The following is a 24,444-nucleotide window of genomic DNA, read 5'->3' as shown; positions in this document are numbered from 1 at the left end:
GCCAGGTGGTGGTGAAAGTCCAGGCTGTCCGCTTAGCCTCCACTGACACTATGGGGAATGGTTGAAGAGGGGCATCTTGTTACCACTGGGTGGTACTCAAAGTCCCAGATTCCCCACTTGGTCTCTTCTGATACCACCTCTGCAGGGACAAGGAAGAGTGCCTTATCAACCTTGTTATGGTGGAGGTGGATGTCCAGGCCCCACATGTTGCCTCCAGTGATACCACAGTGGGAGCAGGGGGAGGAGGGGCAGTCGGAGAGAGGAACCTTCTTAACACTAGGTGGTCATGAGAGCCCAAGCTCCATACTTGGCCTTTTCTGACACTACTCCAGTAGGGAGGGTGAGGTGTACCTTGTTGTCACCAGCCAAGAAGGTAACTAGCTCATCTACCAGGTCTTTGTTAATGGGAGTGGTGAGATACTGTGGTTTTTCCATGTTGTTTGCCTGGAGTATGGTGGTTATTATCATGAATGTCTCTGTCTAACTAGACTGTCCCTTCCTGGTCCTTTGTCAAGACAGAGTAAACCTGGTACTCATTGGTGTTCCTGAGTCATGGAATTCTCCAGTATCCAGTTTGGGATATGCAGAATACAAATGGTAAACCAAGGAACTTGCCACCATGTCATTCCTCAAGTCTGGGGATCCCTAGCTGGCTTGCCACCTTCATCTTTCTAAATTTTCTTATGTTTGTTTTTATTTATAAGGCCAAAGGGTTTTATCTATGCAGGTTGAGTATTCCTTATCTGAAATGCTTGGGATTGGAAGTGTTTTGGATTGTGGATTTTTTTGGATTTTTGAATATTTGCATTATCTAAATGAGCATTTCCTTTGAGTGTCATTGCAGTGCCCAAAAAGTTTTGGATTTTGGAGTATTTCTGATTTTCTGATTAGGGATACTCAGCCTTAGTTGGAGGAATAAGGAGAAATGTGTTTATTTTATTTTGTCTAGAACCAGAAATCCTAGCTCTTGTTTTTAAGGAACAGAACAATAACAATGCTATCATGGCAGAAGAAATTAAGATAGGATCTATAATTCTGATTTTTTTAAAATTCAATTTTTCTAACAAATTTAATCCCAAGAATAAACACTTAGTGTATAAAAACAGGTCTAGTTGTTGCAGCCTCATTTTGGGGAGGTTGTTACTGTTTAACTTAAGATGGTTCATGCTGCCTTAATAAATTCAAACTTGGCTGGGCGCGGTGGCTCACACCTGTAATCCCATCACTTTGGGAGGCCAAGGCGGGTGGATCATCTGAGGTCAGGAGTTCAAGACCAGCCTGGCTGTCTCTACTAAAAATACAAAAATTATCTGGGCATGGTGGCGTGCGCCTGTAATCCCAGCTGCTTGGGAGACTGAGGCAGGAGAATTGCTTGAACCCGGGAGGTGGAGGTTTCAGTGAGCCAACATCATGCCACTGCACTCTAGCCTGGGTGACAGAGTGAGACCCTGTTTCAAAAAAAAAAGAAAAACAAATTCAAAAAGCTTTCAAGATTTGATATTAAAAGGAGAATTACCATGTTGGACATTGCTGCTGATCACACAGCACCCGCTTTGTCTCACCAATGTTAGAGGACAAGAGGCAAATGAATACAGAAAATATGAGTTGGAGTCTCAATTCCTATCCAGCTTACAAGGGGCCACTAGAATGACAACTGTCAATATAGTATAAATATCATAACGTCTCTAAGAGAGTTCTTAATGTTCAGACACCCAAGATTTTAAACCTTAAGCAACATTGATATAGCAAAATGCTTTTTAGAATTCAATGATTTAAATGTTATGGAGTAAAATTACATCTAAAAGATTTTCATATTTAACATCTTTATGGACTTGCTTATAAGTGAAATTTATCAAGCTCATTGCATGGAGTTGGCAGCTTCCCCAGATAATACAAGAACAATTTTTTTTTCTTTAAACAAATGATGATGATTGCAGAGCAAGTAAAAAAAAAAAAAAAGGCAAAGCAACTGAGTTTTGCTCTCTAGAAATATAAATTTGTTTCTTCTTTTCGAAATTGAATCTCAAGAGAAAAGATAAATTGCTCCATTTTGACCTCCATTTTTCTTCAGGGATTAGCACCCCAGCTTTATTCTGTTGGAATCTTAATATATCATCAAAAGTTTAGGTGCTTGCTGTGTCCTTCAGATGCACTTTAATGCTGAGCATTGAATTCAGGGTCCTCCAAAGGTGACTGGTACCGTGTCAGAGCATCGCTTAATCCTCTCATCTTATCTCCACATCACCTAGAACTACAGAAATATTAAAGTGTTCAGCTACTAGTGTAAACCTAAGAAGAGCTGCAAAGCTCTAAAGGCCTCTAAAGGCTTATTTCTTGCAGCCTTTCTTCTTTAAATTTCCTCTAATGGCAATCTAAAAGGATATTTATTTTCCTTATTTCCTTATATAATTGACCCTTGGGGAAGAGAAAAAGAGATAGAGAAAAAAAGATTTCTGTTTTTTCTCCACATTTTCTCTTTCCACCTTTTTCTTAGCCTTTCTTTCTTTACCTTCCAGATTTGAGTAACTTTGAAGATAAGCAAAGTGCTGAGGTTACAGGTGCGAGCTACCATGCCCAGCTACACATATATTTTTACCTGTGATTGTGTCATGTTTTTTCTAGGATGGAGAAGAGTTCCTGGGAAATACATGAGAGGAGAATGAAGGAACAGTACCTTATGGCTATTTCAGATAAAGATCAGCAGCTCAGTCATCTGCAGAATCTTATAAGGGAATTGAGGTCTTCTTCCTCCCAGGCTCAGCCCCTCAAAGTGCAATACCAAAGACAGGTGAGTAATTTCCATGCTGATTGTTACTCAGAGATAAATTTTTAAACAAATGATAATGATTGCAGAGAAAGTTTTTTTTTTTTTAAAGGCACTAAACCAGAAAGCATCAGCTTACTACAAATTAAGTATCTGCCACTTTTAAGTGCCCATAAGCCACCTTATGACTTCCTATGGGGCGGACAGAATTTCTAGAGGGAAGGAATTAAGCATGAGCAATCTTAGGAGAGAATTTCATCAATGCTTGTGTCCTGGCAGGCATCCCCAGAGACATCAGCTTCCCCAGATGGGTCACAAAATCTGATTTATGAGACAGAACTTCTCAGGACCCAGCTCAATGACAGCTTAAAGGAAATTCACCAAAAGGAATTAAGAATTCAGCAACTGAACAGCAAGGTAAGTGTTTCCTGTTAGACTGGAATTCAGTTTCTTTTTTCCATGACTGGAACAGGAAGGCAAATAGAAGCTGATTCAGCATAGAGTCCCAGCTGTAGCATATCTTAGGGTACACAAGTTTCACCTTTCTCAGGACCTGGGTGCTTATTCCAAAGCCCTGGACACAGGGCCATTTCTTGTTCTTTGCCCTTGGTGAGTCCTTGGGAATGATTGGATAAATTCAGAGAGTAAGAGTAAAGAAGCCAACTACTTTGGGAAGCCTTCCCCCTGACCTGTATCACTTGTATTAATGCTGAGGCTACTCCCTACCCCACCCTCTTAAGAACTGTCCTCCTGTTGCTCCCTGGCTATTCAAAATATTCTTTAGTGGCACCTGCCCTAGTTCAGCCCTGTTGAGAGGAACTCAGCTAAGTAGTCTATGATAGAACTACAAGATATTTAGAGATCAATCAGAATCAGAAGTCCAGAGATTAGCTTTGAGGAGAGCCAAGAATGCCCAAAAATTGTATGCACAATAGTGTGTGTGTATAAGCTTTTCATCACAAGAACTCATCAGTTGACCAAGGGATCTGTGATCCAAAAATTATAAAGATCACTAGGCTATTTTCACAGATGAGGAAAAAGGCCCTGGAGTAGTAAGTAACTTGCCTGAGGTGTTAGGAGGAAGTCAGTCTGAGATAAACGTGATCATGTATGTGGAAAAGCACAGTGACTGCATATATAGAAGGTACTTATTAAATGTAGTTAAATTCAACTAATTGACACTGAAGTATCAGAGACTACACTATTAACTTGGAGGAGACATTTGCAGTTTTTAAAGTTTGCAGGCCCAAATGAATTGGTTAAACTGCAGACCCTTTATTGGTAGATTTGTCTGGGAGTTTTCAAAGGGACTCCAGAGCAGCTCCCATGCAGTTCCCCTTCCAGCAAATCAGCTATTTCCGGAAGTTCCACCCTTTACAGCTCTAGCCTGTCTCTTTTTTTTGTAAACTAACTCCCATCTCATCTCTGTTACATTTACTCTCCAAACATTAGACTCTGAATCACACTGGGCATTTGTCTGTCTAGGACAGTGTTTTAAACTGAAATTCAGGACCATTAATTAATGATGAAATCATTTTGGTGGGTAACAACTAAAAAAATTTTAATGTTTTATTGAAGTAAAACATACAGAAAAGTAAATAAATCGTAAGTACATCATGATATATTTTCACAAAGTGAAGATGCCTATATAATCAGCACCCAGATCTAGAATCAGAACATACCAGAACTCCAGAAGTCCCTTGTGTCTTCTGTTCACTCCTACCCACTTAGAACTACATATAAATGGCGTCATACCTTCTCTTTTGTATTGCTTCATTTATTTTGTGAGATTCATCCATGTCGTTGCATATAGTGTCATTTTTCCACTCTCATGCTGTGTAGTATTGCATTGTAGGTATATACCACAATCTCTATTCTGTTGGACATTTGGGCTTCTCCAGTTTGGGGCTATTACAAATAGTGCATTTGGTGTTTTTACAGAAAAAGAAATGAGGTAAAAACATGTATGTAATATATAATAAAGAATATGTCTGTCTTTGACAAACTTTAGTTTTAACTACGTATATTTATATACTGGGTTCTAAGTGATAAAGTTGTGTTAACACCTTTATTGAGATATGTAATTCCACTTGAAGTGTGAGAAACACTGCATCGGTCACTGTCATTCTGAGTGAGAAACAGTTCTTCCTTTAGAACTCATCTGTAAGAAAGGCACCTCATTCCTAGCCTTATTCAGCCATTAAACTAATAACTATTATTTTTCTTCCATGAGCCTGGCTGTGTGCTAGGTACTGAGGATACACATATTCCTTCATGAAGCTTACAATCTCATGAGCTTAGTCTCACTCTGAATGAGCCCCAGCTAACTAGGAGAATTGCTTCTTGGGCCCTAGAATGAGATTGTAGTAGATGGGCTCTCAGCATAGATTGTTCTCTAAGCCACTGCCCTAATTCTTTTGTCAGATGTTCAGGTTTTATATTTATAGTTGGCCCTTCATATTGGTGGTTTCTGCATTCACAGATTTAATTAACTGTAGATTGAAAATATTCAGGAAAAAAACATGAATTTTAAAAATGCAGTATAACAAGTATTTATATAGCATTTGCATTGTGTTACGTATTATAAGTAATCTAAAGATTATTTAAAGTATATGGAGGCCACAGATAACATTGTACTGAACAGGGAAAGATTGAAGGCGTTTCCTCTAAGATCTGGAATAAGACAAGGATGCCCACTTTCACCACTGTTATTCAATATATTACTAGACATCCTAGCTAGAGCAATTAGGCAAAAGAAAATAAAGCACATCCAGATTGGAAAGAAGAGGTCAAATTAGCCTTTTTTGCTGATGATCTGACCTTATACTTAGAAAAACCTAAAGAATCCACCAAAAAACTGTTAGAACTGATAAACGAATTCAGTAAAGTTGCAGGATACAAAATCAACAGGCAAACACCAGTTGCATTTATATATGCCAACAGCAAACAATCTGGAAAAGAAATCAAGAAAGCAATCCCAGTCAGCCATGGTGGCTCATGCCTGTAATCTTTGCACTTTGGGAGGCCAAGGTGGGCAGATCACTTGAGGTCAGGAGTTTGAGACCAGTCTGGCCAACATAGCGAAATCCCTTCTCTACTAAAAATACAAAAATTAGCCAGGCGTGGTGGTGCACACCTGTAATCCCAGCTACTCGGGTGGCTGAGGCATGTGAATCACTTGAACCTGGGAGGCGGAGGTTGCAATAGCTGAGATCGTGCCACTGCACTCCAGCCTGGGCGACAAAGCGAGACTGTGTTTCAAAAATAGATAGAGAGAGAGAGAGAGAGAGAGAGAGAGAGAGATAGATAGATCTAGATAGATAGATAGACAGACAGACAGATAGATAGCAATCCCATTTACAATAGCTACAAAGAACTTAAAATACTTAGGAATCAATTTAACCAAAGAAGTGAAAGATTTATAAAACACTGTGAAAGAAATTGAAAAGGACACTAAAAAAGGGAAGATATTTCATGCTCATGGATTAGAAGAATTAATAACATTAAAATGACAGTACTACACAAAACAATCTACAGGTTAAATGCAATCCCTATCAAAATACCAATGACATTCTTCACAAAAATGGAAAAAAAAAATTTAATGTGTAGGTAACCACAAAAACTCCTAAATAGCTAACTCAATCTTGATTAAAAAGAAGAAAGCTGGGCCGAGTGTGGTGGCTCACCCCTGTAATCCCAGCACTTTGGGAAGCCGAGGCAGGTGGATCACCTGAGGTCAGGAGTTCAAGACCAGCCTGGCCAACATGGTGAAACCCCGTCTCTACTAAAAATACAAAAATTATCTTGGCATGGTGGTGGGCGCCTGTAATCCCAGATACTTGGGATGCTGAGGCAGAGAATTGCTTGAACCTGGAAGGTGGAGGTTACAGTGAGCCGAGATTGCACCACTGCACTCCAGCCTGGGTGACAGAGTGAGACTCCATCTAAAAAAAAAAACACACACACAAAACAAAGCTGGAAGCATCACACTATCTGATTAATCAGCATGATACGGGCATAAAAACAAACACACAGATCACCAATGAAACAATTAAAAACCCAGGTATAAAGCCAGGCATTTAGGGGCAACTTATCCTTGACAAAGGCACCAAGAACATACGCTGGAGAAAGGACAATCTCTCCAATAAATAGTGCTGGGAAACTGGATATCTATATGCAGAAAAATAAAACTAGACTCCTATCTCTCATCATACAAAAATCAAATCAAAATGGATTAAAGACTTAATTCTAAGATCTGAAACTATGAAACTACTAGAACAAAACTTGTGAAAATGCTTCAGCACATGGATCTGGTCAAGGCTTTTTTGTGTAAGACCTGAAAAGTACAGGCAACCAAGGCAAAAACAGACAAATAGGATTATAGCAAGCTAAAAGGCTCTGTACGGCAAAGGAAGCAATCAACAGAGTGAAGAGACAATCCACAAAATGAGAGAAAACATTTGCAAACTACCCATCTAACAAGGGATTAATAACCAGAATATATAAGGGACTCAAACAATTAAATAGCAAGAAAACAAATAACTCAATTTAAAAATTGATGAAACATCTGAATAGACATTTCTCAAAAGAAGACATACAAATGGCCAACAGATATTAAAACAAAACTCAGCATCACTAATCATCAGAGAATTGTGAATCAAAGCAATAGTGAGATATGATCTCACCTCTGCTGAAATGGCTTTTATCAAAAAGACAGGCAGTAACAGATGCTGGCAAGGATGCAGAGAAAGGGGAACTCCCATACACTGTTAGCAATGTAAGTTAGTACAGCCACTGTGGAGAACAGTATGGAGGTATATCTAAAAGCAAAAAATGGAACTACCATATGATTCAGCAACCCACATATCTAAAAGAAAGGAAGTCAATATATCAAAAAGACATCTGTACTCCCATGTTTATTGCAGCACTAGTCATAAAAAACAAAATATAGAATCAACCTAAGTACCCATCAACAGATGAATAGATTAAAAATGTGGTATATATACACAAGGGAATATTATTTAGCTATAAAGAGGTATGAAATTCTGTCATTCATGGCAACATGGATGGAGCTGGAGGACATTATGTTAAGTGAAATAAGCCAAGAACAGAAAGACAAATATCACATTCTCACTCATGTGTGGGAGCAAAAAAAAGTTAATTTCATGAAGGTAGAGAGTGCATTGGGTAGTTACTAAAGGCTGGGAAGGATAAAGGAGAGGAGGGAATGAAGAGAAGTTGATTAATGGGTACAAATACATGGTTTGATAGAAGAAATAAGACCTAGTGTTAGGTAAATCAATAGGTGATTATAGTTTACCACAATCGATTGTACATTTAAAAATATCTAGAAGAGAAGAATTTAAATGCTTCTAGCATAAAGGAAAGACAAATACTTAAGGTGATGGATATTCCAGATATACTGATTTGATCTTTACGAATTATATGAATATATTACATTGTAGCATGTATCCTGAAAATATGTACATCTATTATGCATGAATTTAAAAATATTTTAAGTATATGGGAGGTTGCATATAAGTTATATGCAAATACCCTGCCATTATATATAAGGGATTTGAGCAACCCTTAAATTTTGGTATACTGGGAGTTGGGAGTCCAGGGGTGGTCCTGAAACCAATACCCCATAGATAATAAAGGATGACTGCATTTCTACCAGCTGGTTGGATGTTTGTATATAATGTAAGAATGTGCTAGAAACGTAAAAACGTAAAAACATGAGATGGATGAAAACAAAATTCTATAATTTTCTTAATTTTCATTGCTAGAGTGTCAGATTGGACACCATCAGATAGTAGATAGAGCTCTAGACTTGGAATCAAGAACCACACTTGAGTCCTGGTTTGACATCTACTAGCCATTTGTAAACAAGGACAGAAATCCTTTCTCTGTCTCTCTCAAATAAGATGATACTAGTGAAAGTACTTTGTAAGCTAACATTGCTGTTCAGAATGACAAACAAAAAATAACCCTACATCCGAAGAGCAATTTTCAGCTAACAGAGCACTTTTACAAGTGTGTATGGATTCTCTTGTTCTAATTTTTTATATGCGTCAAATGCCCTTTCTCACAGTTGTCTCTAGAAAACTGTCACCTCCCCTCTAAAACATTGTTTGTTTCAACTTTTTTTCACAAAAACTTACAAAAAAGAATCATCAAGAAAAGACTGAACATGCAACTGGTATACTGGGTTCCTCTCATATAATGTACATGGTCCTACAGTATATAACTTGGAGAGACATCTCTGTGGTTATTAATGTACCTGGAGGCTAATCACAACTAAAACTTAAAACTTGACAGCCTGCAAGTGAGAGAATGGTAGTTCCAGAGTACCAAATTCAAATCAATGGGTAGAAGCTACAATAGGTAAATTTTTCATTCAATATAAAAACGAATTTTCAGTTTTTTAAATGGTTCAGGTTGCTTTGTCAGGTAGTGGGCACCCTAACACTGAACACGTTCAAGGGAAGACTGAACGATGACCTGTTAGTCATGCAGTAGAGGAGAGTTCTGCTTTAAGGGACTGAAATGTTTCTACCTGGGAGAATCTATGCTCCCAATACAGTTTCTGACATACACATAGACATGTTGGGATTTATTCTGTTTCTCCCTTCTACCACATTTTATAACTTTTTATTCTATTCTCTCAGTAACTTATAACCCTTTATGGTACTGAGGAATCTGCCTAGTCATATTATTGCACACATTTTGGGGTGACAGCTCTCTCCAGCCATATTGAGTTCTGGAGATTATAGTCATTTGTTAGTAGCGTGAACTTCGACCTGAGGCACTGCCTTCTCCCTCTTATGTACCCAGAGTAGCCTATCTTATTAGATTGCTTATGGATTTCTGCTTCATGGTTTTTCAGTTAATGTACTGGGCACCCTTTAAAAAAACAAAACAAAACAAGAAAACCTTTCTGCTACTCCTCCAGAATTGTTTTCTGTCTTGGTAAAAAAAAAAAAAAAAAAATTATGCTTTTTCCAACTTTGAAGGAACACAAAGTGCTATTGTTGCTGTTGCTGAAACAAAGGTCTTCCATAGGAAAATTCGATCCTGAAAACTTAGAACAGTTCGCCTAAGCACTGCTTATAGTACTGCAGGATGGTGCTTATCCTCACTTCTGTTTCAGTTCTCTCAGCTACTGGAAGAGAAAAACACCCTTTCCATTCAGCTCTGCGATACCAGTCAGAGTCTTCGTGAGAACCAGCAGCACTATGGTGACCTTTTAAATCACTGTGCAGTCTTGGAGAAGCAGGTTCAAGAGCTGCAGGCGGTGAGTAAGGAGAAGGTGAGAGACTGGGAAAAGTGTGATGACATTTAGTGTAAGTGGTGGAAGTATGGAAGAAGTTACGGAAGAAGTTAATGTAATTAGGTGTCAGGGAAGAAAATGAGAGAGAAGAAGGAGTTAATTGACATGGGAATAAGGTCTGAGAAAAATTACAGTGAAGCAATTAGAAGAAAAAAGATCAGTGAGATGGTGGGAGAGAAATCAAAACATGAGTAGGAAACAGCGATGACTGAGACTTTTGGTACTCTGAAACAGAGGAAGTATTGATTTTGCTTTAAGCAATAAGAAAATTGTAGGAAACTTTGGACCTGAGAAACGAAACAGGCAGCACTGTTGACAGCCAGGGAGAGGAGTGCAGCATTGAAGTTGGAGGAGCCTGAGAATTAGTATGAAGACATATAGGATACGGAGGAGGAGAAGGGGTTTGGGAGGGGCTGGCGAGCAAGGGAAGGATCAAAGTGGCATCTGGAAAATCCATAAACATCCACAGCAGACTTAACTTTTTTTTTTTTTAAGACGGAGTCTCGCTCTGTCACCCAGGCTGGAGTGCAGTGGCACGATCTTGGCTCACTGCAACCTCCGCCTCCCGGGTTCAAGCAGTTCTCTGCCTCAGCCTCCCGAGTTGCTGGGATTACAGGCACCTGCCACCACACCTGGCTAATTTTTTTGTATTTTTAGTAGAGACAGGGTTTCGCCATCTTGGCCAGGCTGGTCTTGAACTCCTGACCTTGTGATCCACCCGCCTCGGCCTCCCAAAGTGCTGGGATTACAGGCGTGAGCCGTGGTGCTCAGCCCAGACTTTACTTTTAAGAGGAGAAATTCAAGAATGAGAATCTGGGAGAAAAATCTAATCAAGACGAGAGTTTTATGTAGGTGAGTAATCTGCTAGAGCAGAAGCTTCTGACTTCTAAATTTGGACTTGAGAATTATAAGCGGGGATAATCCTCTGTAAACGAGCTCTCGTTTTGCTCGAGTACACTTTCTTAAGAGCTTTCGTCACTGAATTACTAAGCTTATTCTTCTTCCAGGGGCCACTAAATATAGATGTTGCTCCAGGAGCTCCCCAGGAAAAGAATGGAGTTCACAGAAAGAGTGATCCTGAGGAACTAAGGGAGCCGCAGCAAAGGTAGGGGAGTGGCTCGCTCAACCCTGGAGCATACACTAGAGTCCAGAAATTAGGCAGTAATCTAGATTTAACTGGAGTCTTTTATATGGAGTTAATATGTCTTATTAGCTTCACAGAAGTGATGTGAGGATCAAATAGTAACAATAATAACTAACATTTGTGTGTGAAAAGTTTGTAAAACAAAAAGAGCAACACCAACACACACACACACCACTAACGATTCTATGATAGTAAAATGAAAGATAATCAGTTGCTGAAATTTCTTTAGGTATTTTCTGCAGCTTCATTTAATCCCTCTACAACTTTGCTTTTAAAATAGCGTGTTCAGACAGGCTTCTATGAATTTTCTTGCTTTACAACCTTATGAAGACTTTGAATCCCTTGTATTAGCAACTGTGTTCTGCATCTAGTGATACTCTTTGTTTTCCTTTCATCCTGAAGCTTTTCTGAAACTCAGCAGCAGCTGTGCAACACCAGACAGGAAGTGAATGAATTAAGGAAGCTGCTGGAAGAAGAACGAGACCAAAGAGTGGCTGCCGAGAATGCTCTCTCCCTGGCCGAGGAGCAGATCAGACGGTAAAGGCTGAGGGATATCGCCTCTGTTCCCTTCCGATCCTTTCTGATCATACTCGTGTACATTTCCTGCCAGACTCAGGATTTCTTAAGATCTTTTTCTCATCTTGAGGTAGTTGCTGCAATGAGTTTACCAACATTGTGGGCACCCAAGAGAACACTGTACTTTTGGGAGTGTAGGAGAGTCAGTGTTTTCTAAAGCAGTTGTTCTTAGAGAATAATAATGATATCTACCATTATTGAAAGATATCTTATTTCATCCCAACAATAACTATATGAGGTAGGTGTTGGGTTTTCTAGAGGACCAGGTAAGTGACAACTTCATTTTCTACCTGAGATCTGAATCCATTGAAATCTTTTTTAAAAGATTAAAAGATTGAGAGATTAAAAGACTGCTTTAAAAATGATGTTAAAAGAATGTGGCTTTTCTATTTGTTGGCAAATGCACTTCCTAACCCTGAACTTTCCCTCCCAGTCACAGACAATGTTGGGCCAAGGTAGACCTCCTTCACAGAAAATCCTGCTCTTGCCAAACTAGAGCATTGGAGTAACAGAGCGAACTGTGCTTCCTATGAGCAGTTTGCTCCAAGTGTAATTCGGAAGGGCAGAGCTACACATCCCTCGTTCCTTATTCTCAATTCATCAAAAGAATCACTATGCATGAGAGGATAGAGAGTTGCTACAAGTGTTTTGCTGCTGGAAGTCCCTTTCCATGGAAAATATCGTTAAAAGCAGGCACTTTGATTATATTTTGGGAGAAAGCCACCTATGTATATGATCACTTTCCTCAGAGAATGACATTTCTGATATTAATGCCTTCTTGCAAAGTTTATGTGGCAGAGGTGACAGCCCCATTGAGTAGGTCTTACTTGAGATACCTTTCTTTCCAATCCAACATATTCACAACCTCTTAATTTTCATCACCTATTCAGGCCTTGATATGCAGCTTCGAGGGTAGGCCAGCTTTGCTTAAATGCCTTGTGTGGTGTCTTGCCATCTCTGCCGAGCGTTTTCAGGCCTGTGGCCCCATGACTGTTTGTCTTCCACTTGCTATGGAATTGTTTAGACCGGTGAAACCTGGCCAATGGGGAGGTTGATCTCCCTCTTGTGTAACTAACCTGACCCAAACCAGCTGAGACTGCATATGTGGGATGATGATTCTTGAGCCTATGGGCAAGCCATATTAATTCAAGCCACAATTCCCTCTTTAGCCCTGATGCAGAATGGAAATTGGGATAGCTAATTAAGGGCTGCCTACCTAGTCCAGGTACTACCATTGTAACATTAGAATCTCACATGTACTCTATAGAGCAGGTGGAACTCAGTGGCCTTCCAGTATAAAGGCAGCCAATACTATCTTCTTCATCAATACCTACAGACTTCCTTCCTCAGCCTAGCCTACATTGACAGACTGACCTCCATGGTAACAGACCATGCTGTTCCAGATCAAAGCTGCTTCTGAAAAGCTTATCGCATGGAGGAATAGACACAGAAGGTGTATTCTTTAGTCAGCCTGGCTCTCAGGAGGGAAGCAGGAAAGAAGGAGCTAGGCTGTGCATGCTCAGTTTCTCTTTCTAGACTCACAAATTGGATTAAGGTATTCTCTCCTGGAGAAAAGAATGTGTCCTGCAGAGATCCCAAGAGTATTAAACTAATGGATATCCTTTCATAAGGAGAAAGCACGAAGAATGGAGGAAAGGGTTTCATCCTCCCTACCCCAATGAAAAAGTTCATCCCTGTAGGCAAATGCTTGATCAAATGTGCTGTTACATGCAGCTCCTTTGTTCGTTTGACATAACCATTGAGTGAGTAATGACAGCCTCTTCATTAAATGGAGAAGTTCCAGTATTAAATAAGCAAATCAGCAAAAAATGAGCCAGAAGGCAGTAGAGACTGCCAATTCAATTTAATTTTTTTAGTTCAATTTAATTTTTAAAACCCCACAGAAATCTTCCTTGGATGCTTTTGCCTATTAGCATTTAATAAAAGAAAAAAATATATAACGAGTTTCTCCAAGTCAGGTGTGTGGTGGAAAGAAGAGCGTGAGGCTTGAAAGACAAAGCTGGGTATTAAATTCTGGCTCTACTGCTTACTGGCTGTGCCGCCGTGGGCAAGTAATTTAACCTCTGTAAGCCTTAGCACTTTGAAGATAATAAGACCAACCCCAAAACCTGAGGATTAAATGTATGTAAAGCACCCAGCCTAGAGCCTGATACACAGTAAGTAGGCAGTCAATTCCTGATAGTTATCATCACATTTTGCTGCTGCTGAAGGAACGTATCTGCTGGTACCGCCCTTGCATCGGGTTATGTCTTTGGGAGCAGCTTTTGCTACAAGTCTCCTCCTATGCTGCATTGTGTGGCAGGATGACTGGGAAGACTTGGCCTGATCAGCCTCTCATGCTATGAACCAATGCTATGCCTCTCTTTTTTCTCAACTCAGGTTAGAGCACAGTGAATGGGACTCTTCCCGGACTCCTATCATTGGCTCCTGTGGCACTCAGGAGCAGGCACTGTTAATAGATCTTACAAGCAACAGTTGTCGAAGGGTAAGAAGGAAAAAGGATAAAGAGAGGGTGTTCTACTATCAGACAGGGCTGGCTGTATTGGGGGCAAGGAGCTGAGGAGAAGGAATGTGGAAGTCCAGCCACTGAACAGCTGATGAGTCTAAGGCTGGAAGGGTGGGGAAGATTAGAAGAACCTGGTGGAATTTGCCAAGTTGTTGACTCTGAGGCAACTTTCCTCTCAGGATACCCCTTTCTACAGTGGTTGGGTCAGCTTTGCTTAAGTGCAAGACTACTAGGAGGGAAAGCAGCGTAGCCCTATAGGGTGAAAACTCTCTGACTTTCACATTTTTCTTTCAGACCCGGAGTGGCATTGGATGGAAGCGAGTCCTGCGTTCACTCTGTCATTCACGGACCCGAGTGCCACTTCTAGCAGCCATCTACTTTCTAATGATTCATGTCCTGCTCATTCTGTGTTTTACGGGCCATCTATAGACTTAGTTGTTACTCTTTGGACCACTCGCCTCAGAACTTGGAATTCTCTCACCTCTAACATCAGAACTATCAATTCCAGTGGAACAGTCTTCCCATTTACAGGTCTTCTCTCCAACTCTCCACGGAAAGTGCCTGCAAAAACAGAGGTGGATACGAGGACAGGTTGGAGCTGCAGGGACTGGCGAGTCTGCTTTCTTCTACTGCCCTGGGCCTGAACACTTCTGCTTAATCTGAGAATCACAGTTGGTTTGTTGAGCCTAATATTTGTTGAGATTTTGCAGGACCCTGATCTTTTGTGGTCCTGTAAAAGATACTGAGGAATGTCAGCTAAGCCAAGAGGATGGTTTCAATAAACCTAATAATCTGAAGTTCAGTATCATTTTGATTGATAACTTTCTTTGCCTCATTTGCCTGTATTTTCTCCTGTTTCAGGGGGAAGGTGGCTCTGCCATAAACAAAGTTCAGGGAAATGAACACATCACCTCATAGGACGTCTGATTTAGGTCTCTTGCAGAATACGGTGGTGAGAGCTGAAGGAACTCCCTAGGGGTTTTAGCTATTAGATCACCTGGGAGGACAGCATCTTCTTCCCTGCCAATTTCAGATATAATTGGAGGGAGAATTTCTGGTCCTAGACTATAAGGATAGAATCCCCTTGCTTTTGCCCTTGATCACATGTATACTAAGGTATTAAGTGGCCCAAGTCTTTCCTTTCACCAAAGGGCAGGGAGAAGCGTCTATGGACAGCAGGGTTCCAATTCTTGTCGTTCCAGGACTATCTGGATATTCCTGGGATGTGGGCCCTGAGACAGTGCCCAGGGGCCACTGGGAGCCAGTAGTAGGCATTGACTCTCAGCCAGGAGTCTGACTGGTCTAACACCACACTGCAACTCCTGGCCTCTTGAAGTACTAAACTACTTTGCTGTTAGTGAGAGTTATTACAGTTTCTCAGCCCCATTGTCTCTGTCCTCTGTGGCAATGGAAGGAGAATATAGGGAAGATAAAATTAAATATAGACAGACCTGAGAAGGACAGCCAGGATTGAATTCCATTTGTGCCTATTCCCTGCCTCCCCTCCCCTCCCCCATCCTACCAGTTGGTTATTTTCTCCCTACTGTATACGTGATGTGTTCACTGCCTATTCTCTCCCTAAAGAAGAGAGAAGACCAGTGGGCTGACCGATCTGCTCTAAATCTACTGTGGTGATTAAATCTTGGTCACAACATCCTGGGAAGTTTCCTGAACAACTGTAAAATAATAAAATTATTTTCAGAATGAAGAGTTTGTGTGTGTGTGTGTGTGTATGTGTGAGTGAATGGATATGTGCACAGGTGCTTCAGTACCTGTGTTTGCATGCTGGCGGGGTGGAAGGTGGGTAAGAGAAGTAGGGAAGGAAGTAGCCAGAAATGGTTACAGGGGTAGAAAGCTCTACATATTCAGGCTTTCTTCTCACTGGCCAATATCAGTGACAGCTGCAGGCATTCTTCCAGCCTTAGCTGCTAGACCCCAGGTGATGAATGCAGTGAGGAAAATCTATCCTAATACTGAATCAAATAAGCTGGGCCTTAGGGCATGAAATTGATGCAGGTCCATGCATGGTCCTAGGAGAACTCTTGTCTAGCACATACTGAAAACATTAGACCCCTAGGGATCCCTCTGGGTGGGAATGGGAGAAGAGAAGCTTAATAGCATGTAGCAGGTTAGATGGGCATTATGTTTTGTTTTGTTTTGTGTTTTGAGACCGAGTTTCACTCTTTCGCTGAGGCTGGAGTGCAATGGCACGATCTTGACTCACTGCAAGCTCTGCCTTCCAGTTTCAAGCGATTCTCTTGCCTCAGCCTCCCAAGTTGCTGGGATTACAGGGCCTGCCACCATGCCTGGCTAATTTTTGTACTTTTAGTAGAGATGGTTTCACTACGTTGGCCAGGCTAGTCTCAAACTCCTGACCTTGTGATCCACCCGTCTTGGCCTCCCAAAGTACTGGGATTAGAGGCGGGAGCCACCGTGACCAGCTATTAAGGTTTTTTATATTAAGTTGCTGCTTGAGAGAAGCTAGCTCACTTTCTCAAAGTACAGTAAATGGTTTAATTGAACCAAGTCTATCTGATTTCAAGGCCCGTTCTATTTCTGTGTGATACACCTCACTACCTCATCAGTAATGAACTTGTGACATTTGCTAAAGAAAGATGGGGCTTCTTGGTGTCATCTCTGATTAATTTCTAGTTTCTCCAGAGAACTATGTACCTGGATGGTGTGTCACAGTATATAGTCTAATTCGTATTTTGACACTACATGAGGATTCCAAGTGATTTTACAAGACTATTTTCCCTTCTACGAATGTACTCTTCCTTATAACTTCGGTACCACCACGATAAATAGGTAATAAAGTAGGAGGGATAAATAAAGCTCCCCCAGGCATAGAATCCTGAGATTTGGAAGTGACAGAGGCTTCATATTCCTAATGCAGAAAAGTGCCTGTATCATGGGCCAGTTTCATCTAGTCCTACTTAAACTCCTTGGAGAATGCACCGTTGTGAACAAATCAAGAAGTCCACAGACAATCAAGATTAGGAGAGGCTAGGTCAGATACAATAACAGACACCCTCAAATTCGCAGTAGCCAAAACAAAGGACTATTTAGTGAAAGACTCCAATTCCCTCACATGGTGGATGGGGCTCCACTTGTGTTCTTTCTCACTCAGGGACTCAGTCTGCTGGAGGAGCCAATATGGAGAATTGCAGGTTGCCTTGGGCAGTGGTGAAAGAGCATAGCAAAGCTTGCAGTGGTCTTACGGTCTCCGCCAGAAAGTGGCATCTGTCACTGGCCAAAACAAGTCACCTCAGCACGTCTGACTTCAAGAGGGAAGGGAGGGGCAGCAAGTCTTGACACGCAGTGAAACAGGAGGCCACAAAGACCTTCCATCAGCTGACCAGCACCTGGTTCTTTCAGAATTCTTCCTAATATCTGGAGCCAAATCTTTAGTTTGTTAGCTCAGACTCCACGGTGCCCCAAACAAGCTAGGAAACTTTCTCCTTCCATGTCTTGCCTTTTCCCTTATGAGTTATTCCTTCTGGCATTCAACTGGTCGATGTTTATTTGAACATCTATATGAAAACTCCACTTTTAAGTGCCGTGGGTAATATAGGGGTGAGTTTCTTTTTAAGTCTCATGCTTCAAAATCCACATATAAATGACTTCTCCCATAAAGCCTTTCTTGATGAATACATCCCATACCAAATGCTCTGAATTCCTTTACAGTCTCAAACGTAACTGCCACCCTATTTAGGATACAGTGCTGTTCTATGGAATTCTCTAATATGTTTTCTGGTTGAATGTTTGTTTCTCTCACTAGATTACAAAGTCAGAGTCAAAGCAGCATTTTCTATGACTGCCCTATGACCCCCATTGTCAAAACCTTGCAAAAAGACCAGGCACAGAAACATTTAATCCTTTTAAAATTTAAGTGTCTAAAGCAGAAGGAACTGACTCAAATTTCAGGAAGTAGCTGTGAGGATGGGGTGGCAGGAAATGACGAAAACCTGAATACGGAACTGAAGCAGCAGCTCAGTTTCTCACTCTGAAGTGGCAGCAGCCAGAGAGGGAGTCGGTGTGGACGCGAGGAGCCGGGCGCTTAGAACAGAGGCTCGCACAGGTGGAGGTGGGTACTCTGAGCCATGGGACAGTCGGGAAACACAGTAATTGTTGAGGAGGAACCTACCTGGCTCTTAGTCCTTGGTGATGGGCAAGGTCACCACTAGTAGGCTTTTATCCTTTTATGGCCAGAAGGCCTGGTTGTGAGTGGTTGTAGCAAATCAGCATCTGGAGATAGAAACAGAAGGGAGGGACTTAAACTCAAGGCAAATGATTCAGGAGCCATCTAGCACAAACGTCAAGCAAAGTGTTGCCTGGTTTCTGCTGACAATCTACAACCCAGTCTAAGGCATGTCTCCCCTAGGTACTGAGTTGGGAGCAGGACCACAGGAGAAGAAAACAGTGTCTGCCCTTGAAGAGCATATGGTCTCAGGGAAACAAACCCACATAGGAAATGTAACAGATAAGGAAGTAGTCACTGATGTAAAGTAGCACTGAGTACCAAGTGCTGATGGAGCCCGAGAGAAGGCATGATGGTTCTGCTGGGGCTAGTTTCTGTGACTGTAGATCACAGAATCCCCGAATGTCAGAAATCAAGGAGACTTTACAGATTAGCTAGGTTAACCCCTTCATTATTTTCCACTGGGGAAATCAGAGATAATTGCTGATTTGGCAAATTATTCAAGTTGGTATTTATTAATCGCCTGGTCTCATACCTGGCAAATGAGTACCTACTCTGTTGATGCCCTTGTGATGGTCTCTCAGAGGCTTAGTCACAGAGCTGGGGTGACAGCCAGGGCTTCTGACTCCCAGTCCGTGTACTTTGATGCAGGAGGTCAGCATCGCAACAAGGCCTCACCAGATTACTCTCTGGTTCTCACCTCTAGATAGCACTTCTTACCTTTCTGGTTTCTGGTCAATAGGTCAAGGATATTTGATAAATTGTCTCTATTTCAGAAACTCTTTATTTCAAAAATGGGTGAATGGGAGAGTCAGGCTGAGGCCTCAGAGGAGCCACAGGAAAGAGGATGGGACCATCAGTCCTCATTGCTTCCTTATTGCTCATGACTATTTCAGAAACTTCTCCATTCCAGTTTTGTGTGTGACAGTCCTTTTGTTGCACAGCAGCCCAGGAGCCAGGGGATGAGAAGTAGAGGGGTAGTAAGGATGCAGGATTCTAAGTCTTGTTTTGCTGTCTCCACCCGCGTCAGGGAAAGCCGAGCTGCTTTCAGCCGTGACTCACGGCTGACTCAGTCAATATCTGCCCAGTGTCCCCTTAGCATCTCTTTAACTGATTTACCCCAGACTTCCCCTGGGCTGGTTTTTAAGGGGTTGCTCAATGGAGAAGATGGAGTTTTCAAGTGGAAATAGAAAACTGGAGAATCTGAAGGCCTAGGTGGAGACAGGAGAACCCAAGGAGTAGTTGTAAAGGAACTCTTTGGAGACAATGGAGAGCATGAAGAAGGTCTCCAATGGGATGAGGTGTCTGAGGAGGGAAGGGTTGCCAGCTAGCAAGTCGTGCCAGGGTCAAGGAGTCTCAGTAGCGACCATAGCAGATGAGCATTGTCTGTTGTTACTTCTTCACACCAAGATCCACAGATGCAGAGCAACCATGCTGCTCTTCCTTCTGCACAGTCCAGAAGGCCGACTAGAACACTGGGGATGCTCTAGCAGAGTAAGTTTGGCACCCTTCCAAGCTAGTGTTCTCTAAATATTTCTGCAACATTTATTTAGTTGATAAAAACTGAATACCTCTTAATGTTCAAAATAAGATTTATTATATATGATTCTTTTTTCTTTTCTATGACAAATTGTCAACTTGAAAACATGCTATTTTTTGAACTACTTTAGAAATATAATTGAACCATTTTTTTAAAATTGAGTAATAACTGACTTATTCCCAGCAAATAATGCTTTCCCATGCATTCTTCAGTGTGGAAATGTCAGCCAACTGTCCCTACTGACCTTACGCAGCTGTGAAGTGACCAGTCTCAGGGTGAAGATGGGACATCACTTGGACAAGAGGCTGGAAAAATTCTCAGTATAGTTCAGCAGGTTGTAAAGAGAGACGTAGATGTTCACTTGTGAGAAACTGAACCAATTTGTATTTCAACAGTGACAAAGGAATCGTATATAGAAACCTGAGTGAAATGAGGCCATAATTCTAGGGATATTATAGCACCCCTCATTGCCAACCACCTTCAGCCACTGCCTGGCTGGCCTCGGGACACAAGTGAACAATTCCAGCAATTTTGACTTACAGGTTACCTAGTGTTACCCACACCCATGGCAACTTCTCTCTAGCTCCAAGCGGGCCCAGGCCACATTGGTTTGTCTTGAATAAAGCCCCATCTCTCCTCTTGTAACTGAGCAGAAAAGCCTTCCTACAACTCCCATTTGCTTTGCTTCATTTTCTATTTTCTTCTAAGAAAAAAAAATGGCAGGAAATATTGGGCTTCTATATTTTGACTTCAACATTCCTATTTTCCCTCCTCTTGATCCTTTTTTGTCCCTAATTATTCCCATCTCCTGTCACTCTCAGATGTGGAAGTCTGTAGTGGGCCATGATGTGTCTGTTTCCGTGGAGACCCAGGGTGATGATTGGGACACAGATCCTGACTTTGTGGTGAGTTTGGAAGTAGCTTTGCTTGAATATTGCAGAGAGTGGGGTGGCGAGGGCATCTGGGCAACTCTGTGACCTTTGAGGATGCTTGGAAAAGGGCCTTCTGGGACTGAGACAGCCCTCTTACTGGGACTAATTGGTAGGACAGTTGGCTGTCGCCTGTGGGGCATGCACGATACCTGGTATCAGGGATGAAAGGAGACAGGCGTGGGTGAGTTTGACGGTGTGATTGACAGGCGATGGCAGGCTATACTGAAATTGAGAAGCAGGTGAACCTGGGTCTCCCCAGGCCCATGACCCAGGATTCAAGCTGGACATGTGTAACTGGGGGATTGAAAAGCTGTAGGAGACCAGATGGGGTAGGCATGAAGTATGCAGAGGAAGAATGGAGGTTTCAGAGCTCACTAGTTTAATTCTTTGTGGTTTTTATTTGTTTGTTTGCTTTATGAGACAAGTCTCACTCTGTCACCCAGGCTGGAGTGCAGAGGTGCAGTCTCAGCTCACTGCAACCTCTGTCGCCCAGGTTCAAGCGATTCTCCTACCTCAGCCTCCCAAGTAGTCCCTGTAGCTGGGACTACAGGTGCACGCCACCACACCTGGCTAATTTTTGTATTTTTTTTGGTAGAGATGGGGTTTCATCATGTTGGCCAAGTTAGTCTTGAACTCTTGACCTCAAGAGATCCACCCGCCTCGGCCTCCTAAAATGCTAGGATTACAGGCATAAGCCACCATGCCCGGCCTCACCAGTTTAATTCTTACATGGGGTCAGGTTGGGATAAACATAGAGGGGATGTGAGTAAAGACCCAGACTGAAGAAGGCAGTGGACACAGGGGACATGGGGGGCATATATCAGTTGTGTGGCCCTTCTCAATGTGGCACATTTCTTGCCGTCACATATTACTGAGTGCTGTCATTTGCAGAATGACATCTCTGAGAAGGAGCAGCGGTGGGGAGCCAAGACCATCGAGGGCTCTGGACGCACAGAACACATCAAGTAAGTGCCAAAAGGACTGGGGAAAAGGAAGGGGGTTATGGGAAGAGCCCAAAGAAAACTCAGAGACTTGGGGGAAGGTGAGGGAGGAAAAGGATAGGGTAGTTCATGTCTATGTATTACTGTGTTTGGTTTTTTCTAGAGTCTGTTCCTGTGTGTAGCTTGTGTGTCATTGTGTACTTCTATTTTACGTCTCTCCTCTTATCCTCCTCAACGCTATTATCTGTCTTTTATACCTAACAACTCTGCTATTTCCCTAAGTGGGGGTCTATTGGATTAACTGCCTCCCTTCCTTTAGTAAGGCATGAGAGATTCAGAGAGGAAGTGGCCCAAATACTAAGGTCCTCTCTATCTATCTACCTGGCAATCATCTATCTCCTGTCTATCTCTTCAGATAAATATAAATGTGTATTTAGAATTCAGGGTGACTTCCTTCGAATGGACTAAGAATAATTCAGTAAAATGTCAAGGTGAAGAACTCAGAATAAATGCTATAAAAAGAGGCCACTTCAGCTCCCATACCTGGCCCAAATAACTTTTAAAATACAGATTTGTACTTAGCTATTTGACAGAAGTTGGAAGCCATGCATGGTAATATGAAGAAATATAACACTTGGAAAACCTGTTGATAAAAACTATTTTGGCAATGATGTTCAGGAATCTTTAAGATTATAGCCCCATTTGCATCTTACCAGAAACAAACAAACAAACAAAACCCTCTGATACCAGAAGATAAAAGGAACTTACAGACATATCCAGGGGTTTCTGTGGGATGTGTCATATACTCAGGCTGAGAGATCCCCTCCTCTCTTCCATGGATTATTCAGGATCATCTAACCAGGACCATCTGCTTTGGATAGTATCAGAATGTCAAACATTAGTAGCAAGGTAGACACAATAAATAGTGTAACGAGCAAGCATTCAACAACTACACACAAAATGGCAAGATTAATAAAGTCTTAAGCTCCATTTTTAACTCCCCCCACCGCACCCTAAGAGCAGTGTTTTTACCTCTAGATTTTAAAAAGTGTCAGTGGATGACCACATTGCACAAGCAACACACTGTGAAAGCCTGGCACAAGTTTATACAACTGGATGACAGTACCACATTGTTTAATCAGAAATAAATGATTTCAGCCAGGCATTGTGGCTCATGCTTGTAATCCCAGAACTTTGGTAGGCCAAGGCAAGCAGATCACTTGAGGTCAGGAGTTCAAGACCAGCCTGGCCAACATGATGAAACTCTGTCTCTACTAAAAATACAAAAATTAGCCAGGCGTGGTGGTGGGCGCCTGTAATCCCAGCTACTCAGGAGGCCGAAGCACAAGAGTTTCTTGAACCCAGGAGACACAGGTTGCTGTGAGCTGAGATCACGCCACTGCACTCCAGCCAGGGTGATAGAGCGAGACTCAGTCTCAATAAATAAATAAATAAATAAATAAATAAATAAATAAATAAATGTTTTAATTAAGTACCTATAATGAATATTATTCTTAAACCATGCCATTCTGGAAAAAGATTGAAACAATGGAACAGGGTCATTCAGGAAGTTTCTGTGATACCCCTCTATAGACTCATAGATCAAAAAAAAAAAAAAAAAAAAAAAGAACCCTTTTCCTTTTCTAAATAAAAGCCACTCAGTGCTAGTATTCTGGGAATTGTCCAGATGAGGCTGCATACTTCGTACCTTTTTTCTCCCAGTGCCTGTTTCATATATAGGAGGTAGGAGTACAATATTTTAAGGAAGTCTCCTAAATTCCTGCCATAATCTTACGGAAAGAGCTTGAATTTGGATATCAGATAGATTTAGATTCAATTCCTAACTCTGCCACTCTTAGCAATGTGAACTTGGTCACATAACTTTTTTGAACCTCAGCTTATTTATCAAACGGGGATAAGAATAGCAACTGTAGCTTTGCACAGTGGTGGTATTGTAGCCAATGAGGTTTATCTGAGGTGTGATTATTGCTAATTGAAAACTTTTCCCAACACTCCACCATGACAACTTGCAATATAGTAGGCATTGGCAAAAAAAAAAAAAAAAAAAATAGCAACCCTAATAAAAAAATGAAATAATGTAAAAAAAAGTAGCCACCCAGAAGATGTGTAGTGAGAATTCAATGGGATAGCCAATGTCTAATGCAGTACTTAGCACTTCTGAGCAGCTCAGTGATGTTATTTTTGTTTCCTGTTAACATAGGTTAGTTTAATCAGATTTCCTTTCTAAAATCTAACGAACATGTAAACAGACAACAGCCCTCTTTTCTCCTAAGTGGTGTCTACCTGTACTGTTGTATTGCACAACTCCTGTATACAGATCACCCTGACTGGTGCTCCCTGGAGTTGTACAACATGGTGACCCTGCACATTTCCTTGTTAACCTAACTGAATATCTGATAGAATAAATGATGGAGGTATTGACAAAAAAAGCTCTCTCATCTCCCATTTACCCAGGTTATCAAGGA

The 24,444-nt window shown here is 41.5% G+C and overlaps 2 protein-coding genes and 1 pseudogene across 8 annotated transcripts in view; all 3 read left to right on the top strand.

Annotated features, from left to right (window-relative positions):
• The window catches only part of GOLGB1 (golgin B1), a 98,365-nt gene extending 82,313 nt beyond the window's left edge, over positions 1 to 16,052 (top strand). For 3 of the 6 annotated variants that reach the window (XM_025375076.1, XM_025375080.1, XM_025375077.1), the window contains 7 exons: positions 2,623 to 2,788; positions 3,044 to 3,181; positions 9,918 to 10,076; positions 11,105 to 11,202; positions 11,644 to 11,778; positions 14,218 to 14,323; positions 14,639 to 16,052. In XM_025375076.1, the coding sequence (XP_025230861.1) occupies positions 2,623 to 2,788; positions 3,044 to 3,181; positions 9,918 to 10,076; positions 11,105 to 11,202; positions 11,644 to 11,778; positions 14,218 to 14,323; positions 14,639 to 14,773 (937 nt within the window). In that variant the 3' untranslated portion in view covers positions 14,774 to 16,052. The remainder of the gene's footprint in view (positions 1 to 2,622; positions 2,789 to 3,043; positions 3,182 to 9,917; positions 10,077 to 11,104; positions 11,203 to 11,643; positions 11,779 to 14,217; positions 14,324 to 14,638) is intronic. The other 3 variants (XM_025375082.1, XM_025375081.1, XM_025375079.1) reach the window with 1 other exon arrangement.
• A 2,256-nt stretch (positions 16,053 to 18,308) lies between these two features.
• Positions 18,309 to 24,444, top strand: part of HCLS1 (hematopoietic cell-specific Lyn substrate 1) — a 28,334-nt gene continuing 22,198 nt past the window's right edge. For both annotated transcript variants that reach the window (XM_025375886.1, XM_025375885.1), the window contains exons 1-3: positions 18,309 to 18,431; positions 20,907 to 20,990; positions 21,909 to 21,982. In XM_025375886.1, coding sequence (XP_025231671.1) covers positions 20,907 to 20,990; positions 21,909 to 21,982 — 158 coding nt within the window. In that variant the 5' untranslated portion in view covers positions 18,309 to 18,431. The remainder of the gene's footprint in view (positions 18,432 to 20,906; positions 20,991 to 21,908; positions 21,983 to 24,444) is intronic.
• LOC112619793 lies at positions 23,891 to 24,011 on the top strand (annotated as a pseudogene).

This window comes from Theropithecus gelada, chromosome 2, assembly GCF_003255815.1.
Source record: "Theropithecus gelada isolate Dixy chromosome 2, Tgel_1.0, whole genome shotgun sequence".
NCBI lineage: Eukaryota > Metazoa > Chordata > Mammalia > Primates > Cercopithecidae > Theropithecus > Theropithecus gelada.
This window is presented reverse-complemented; position numbering and strand designations above follow the sequence as displayed.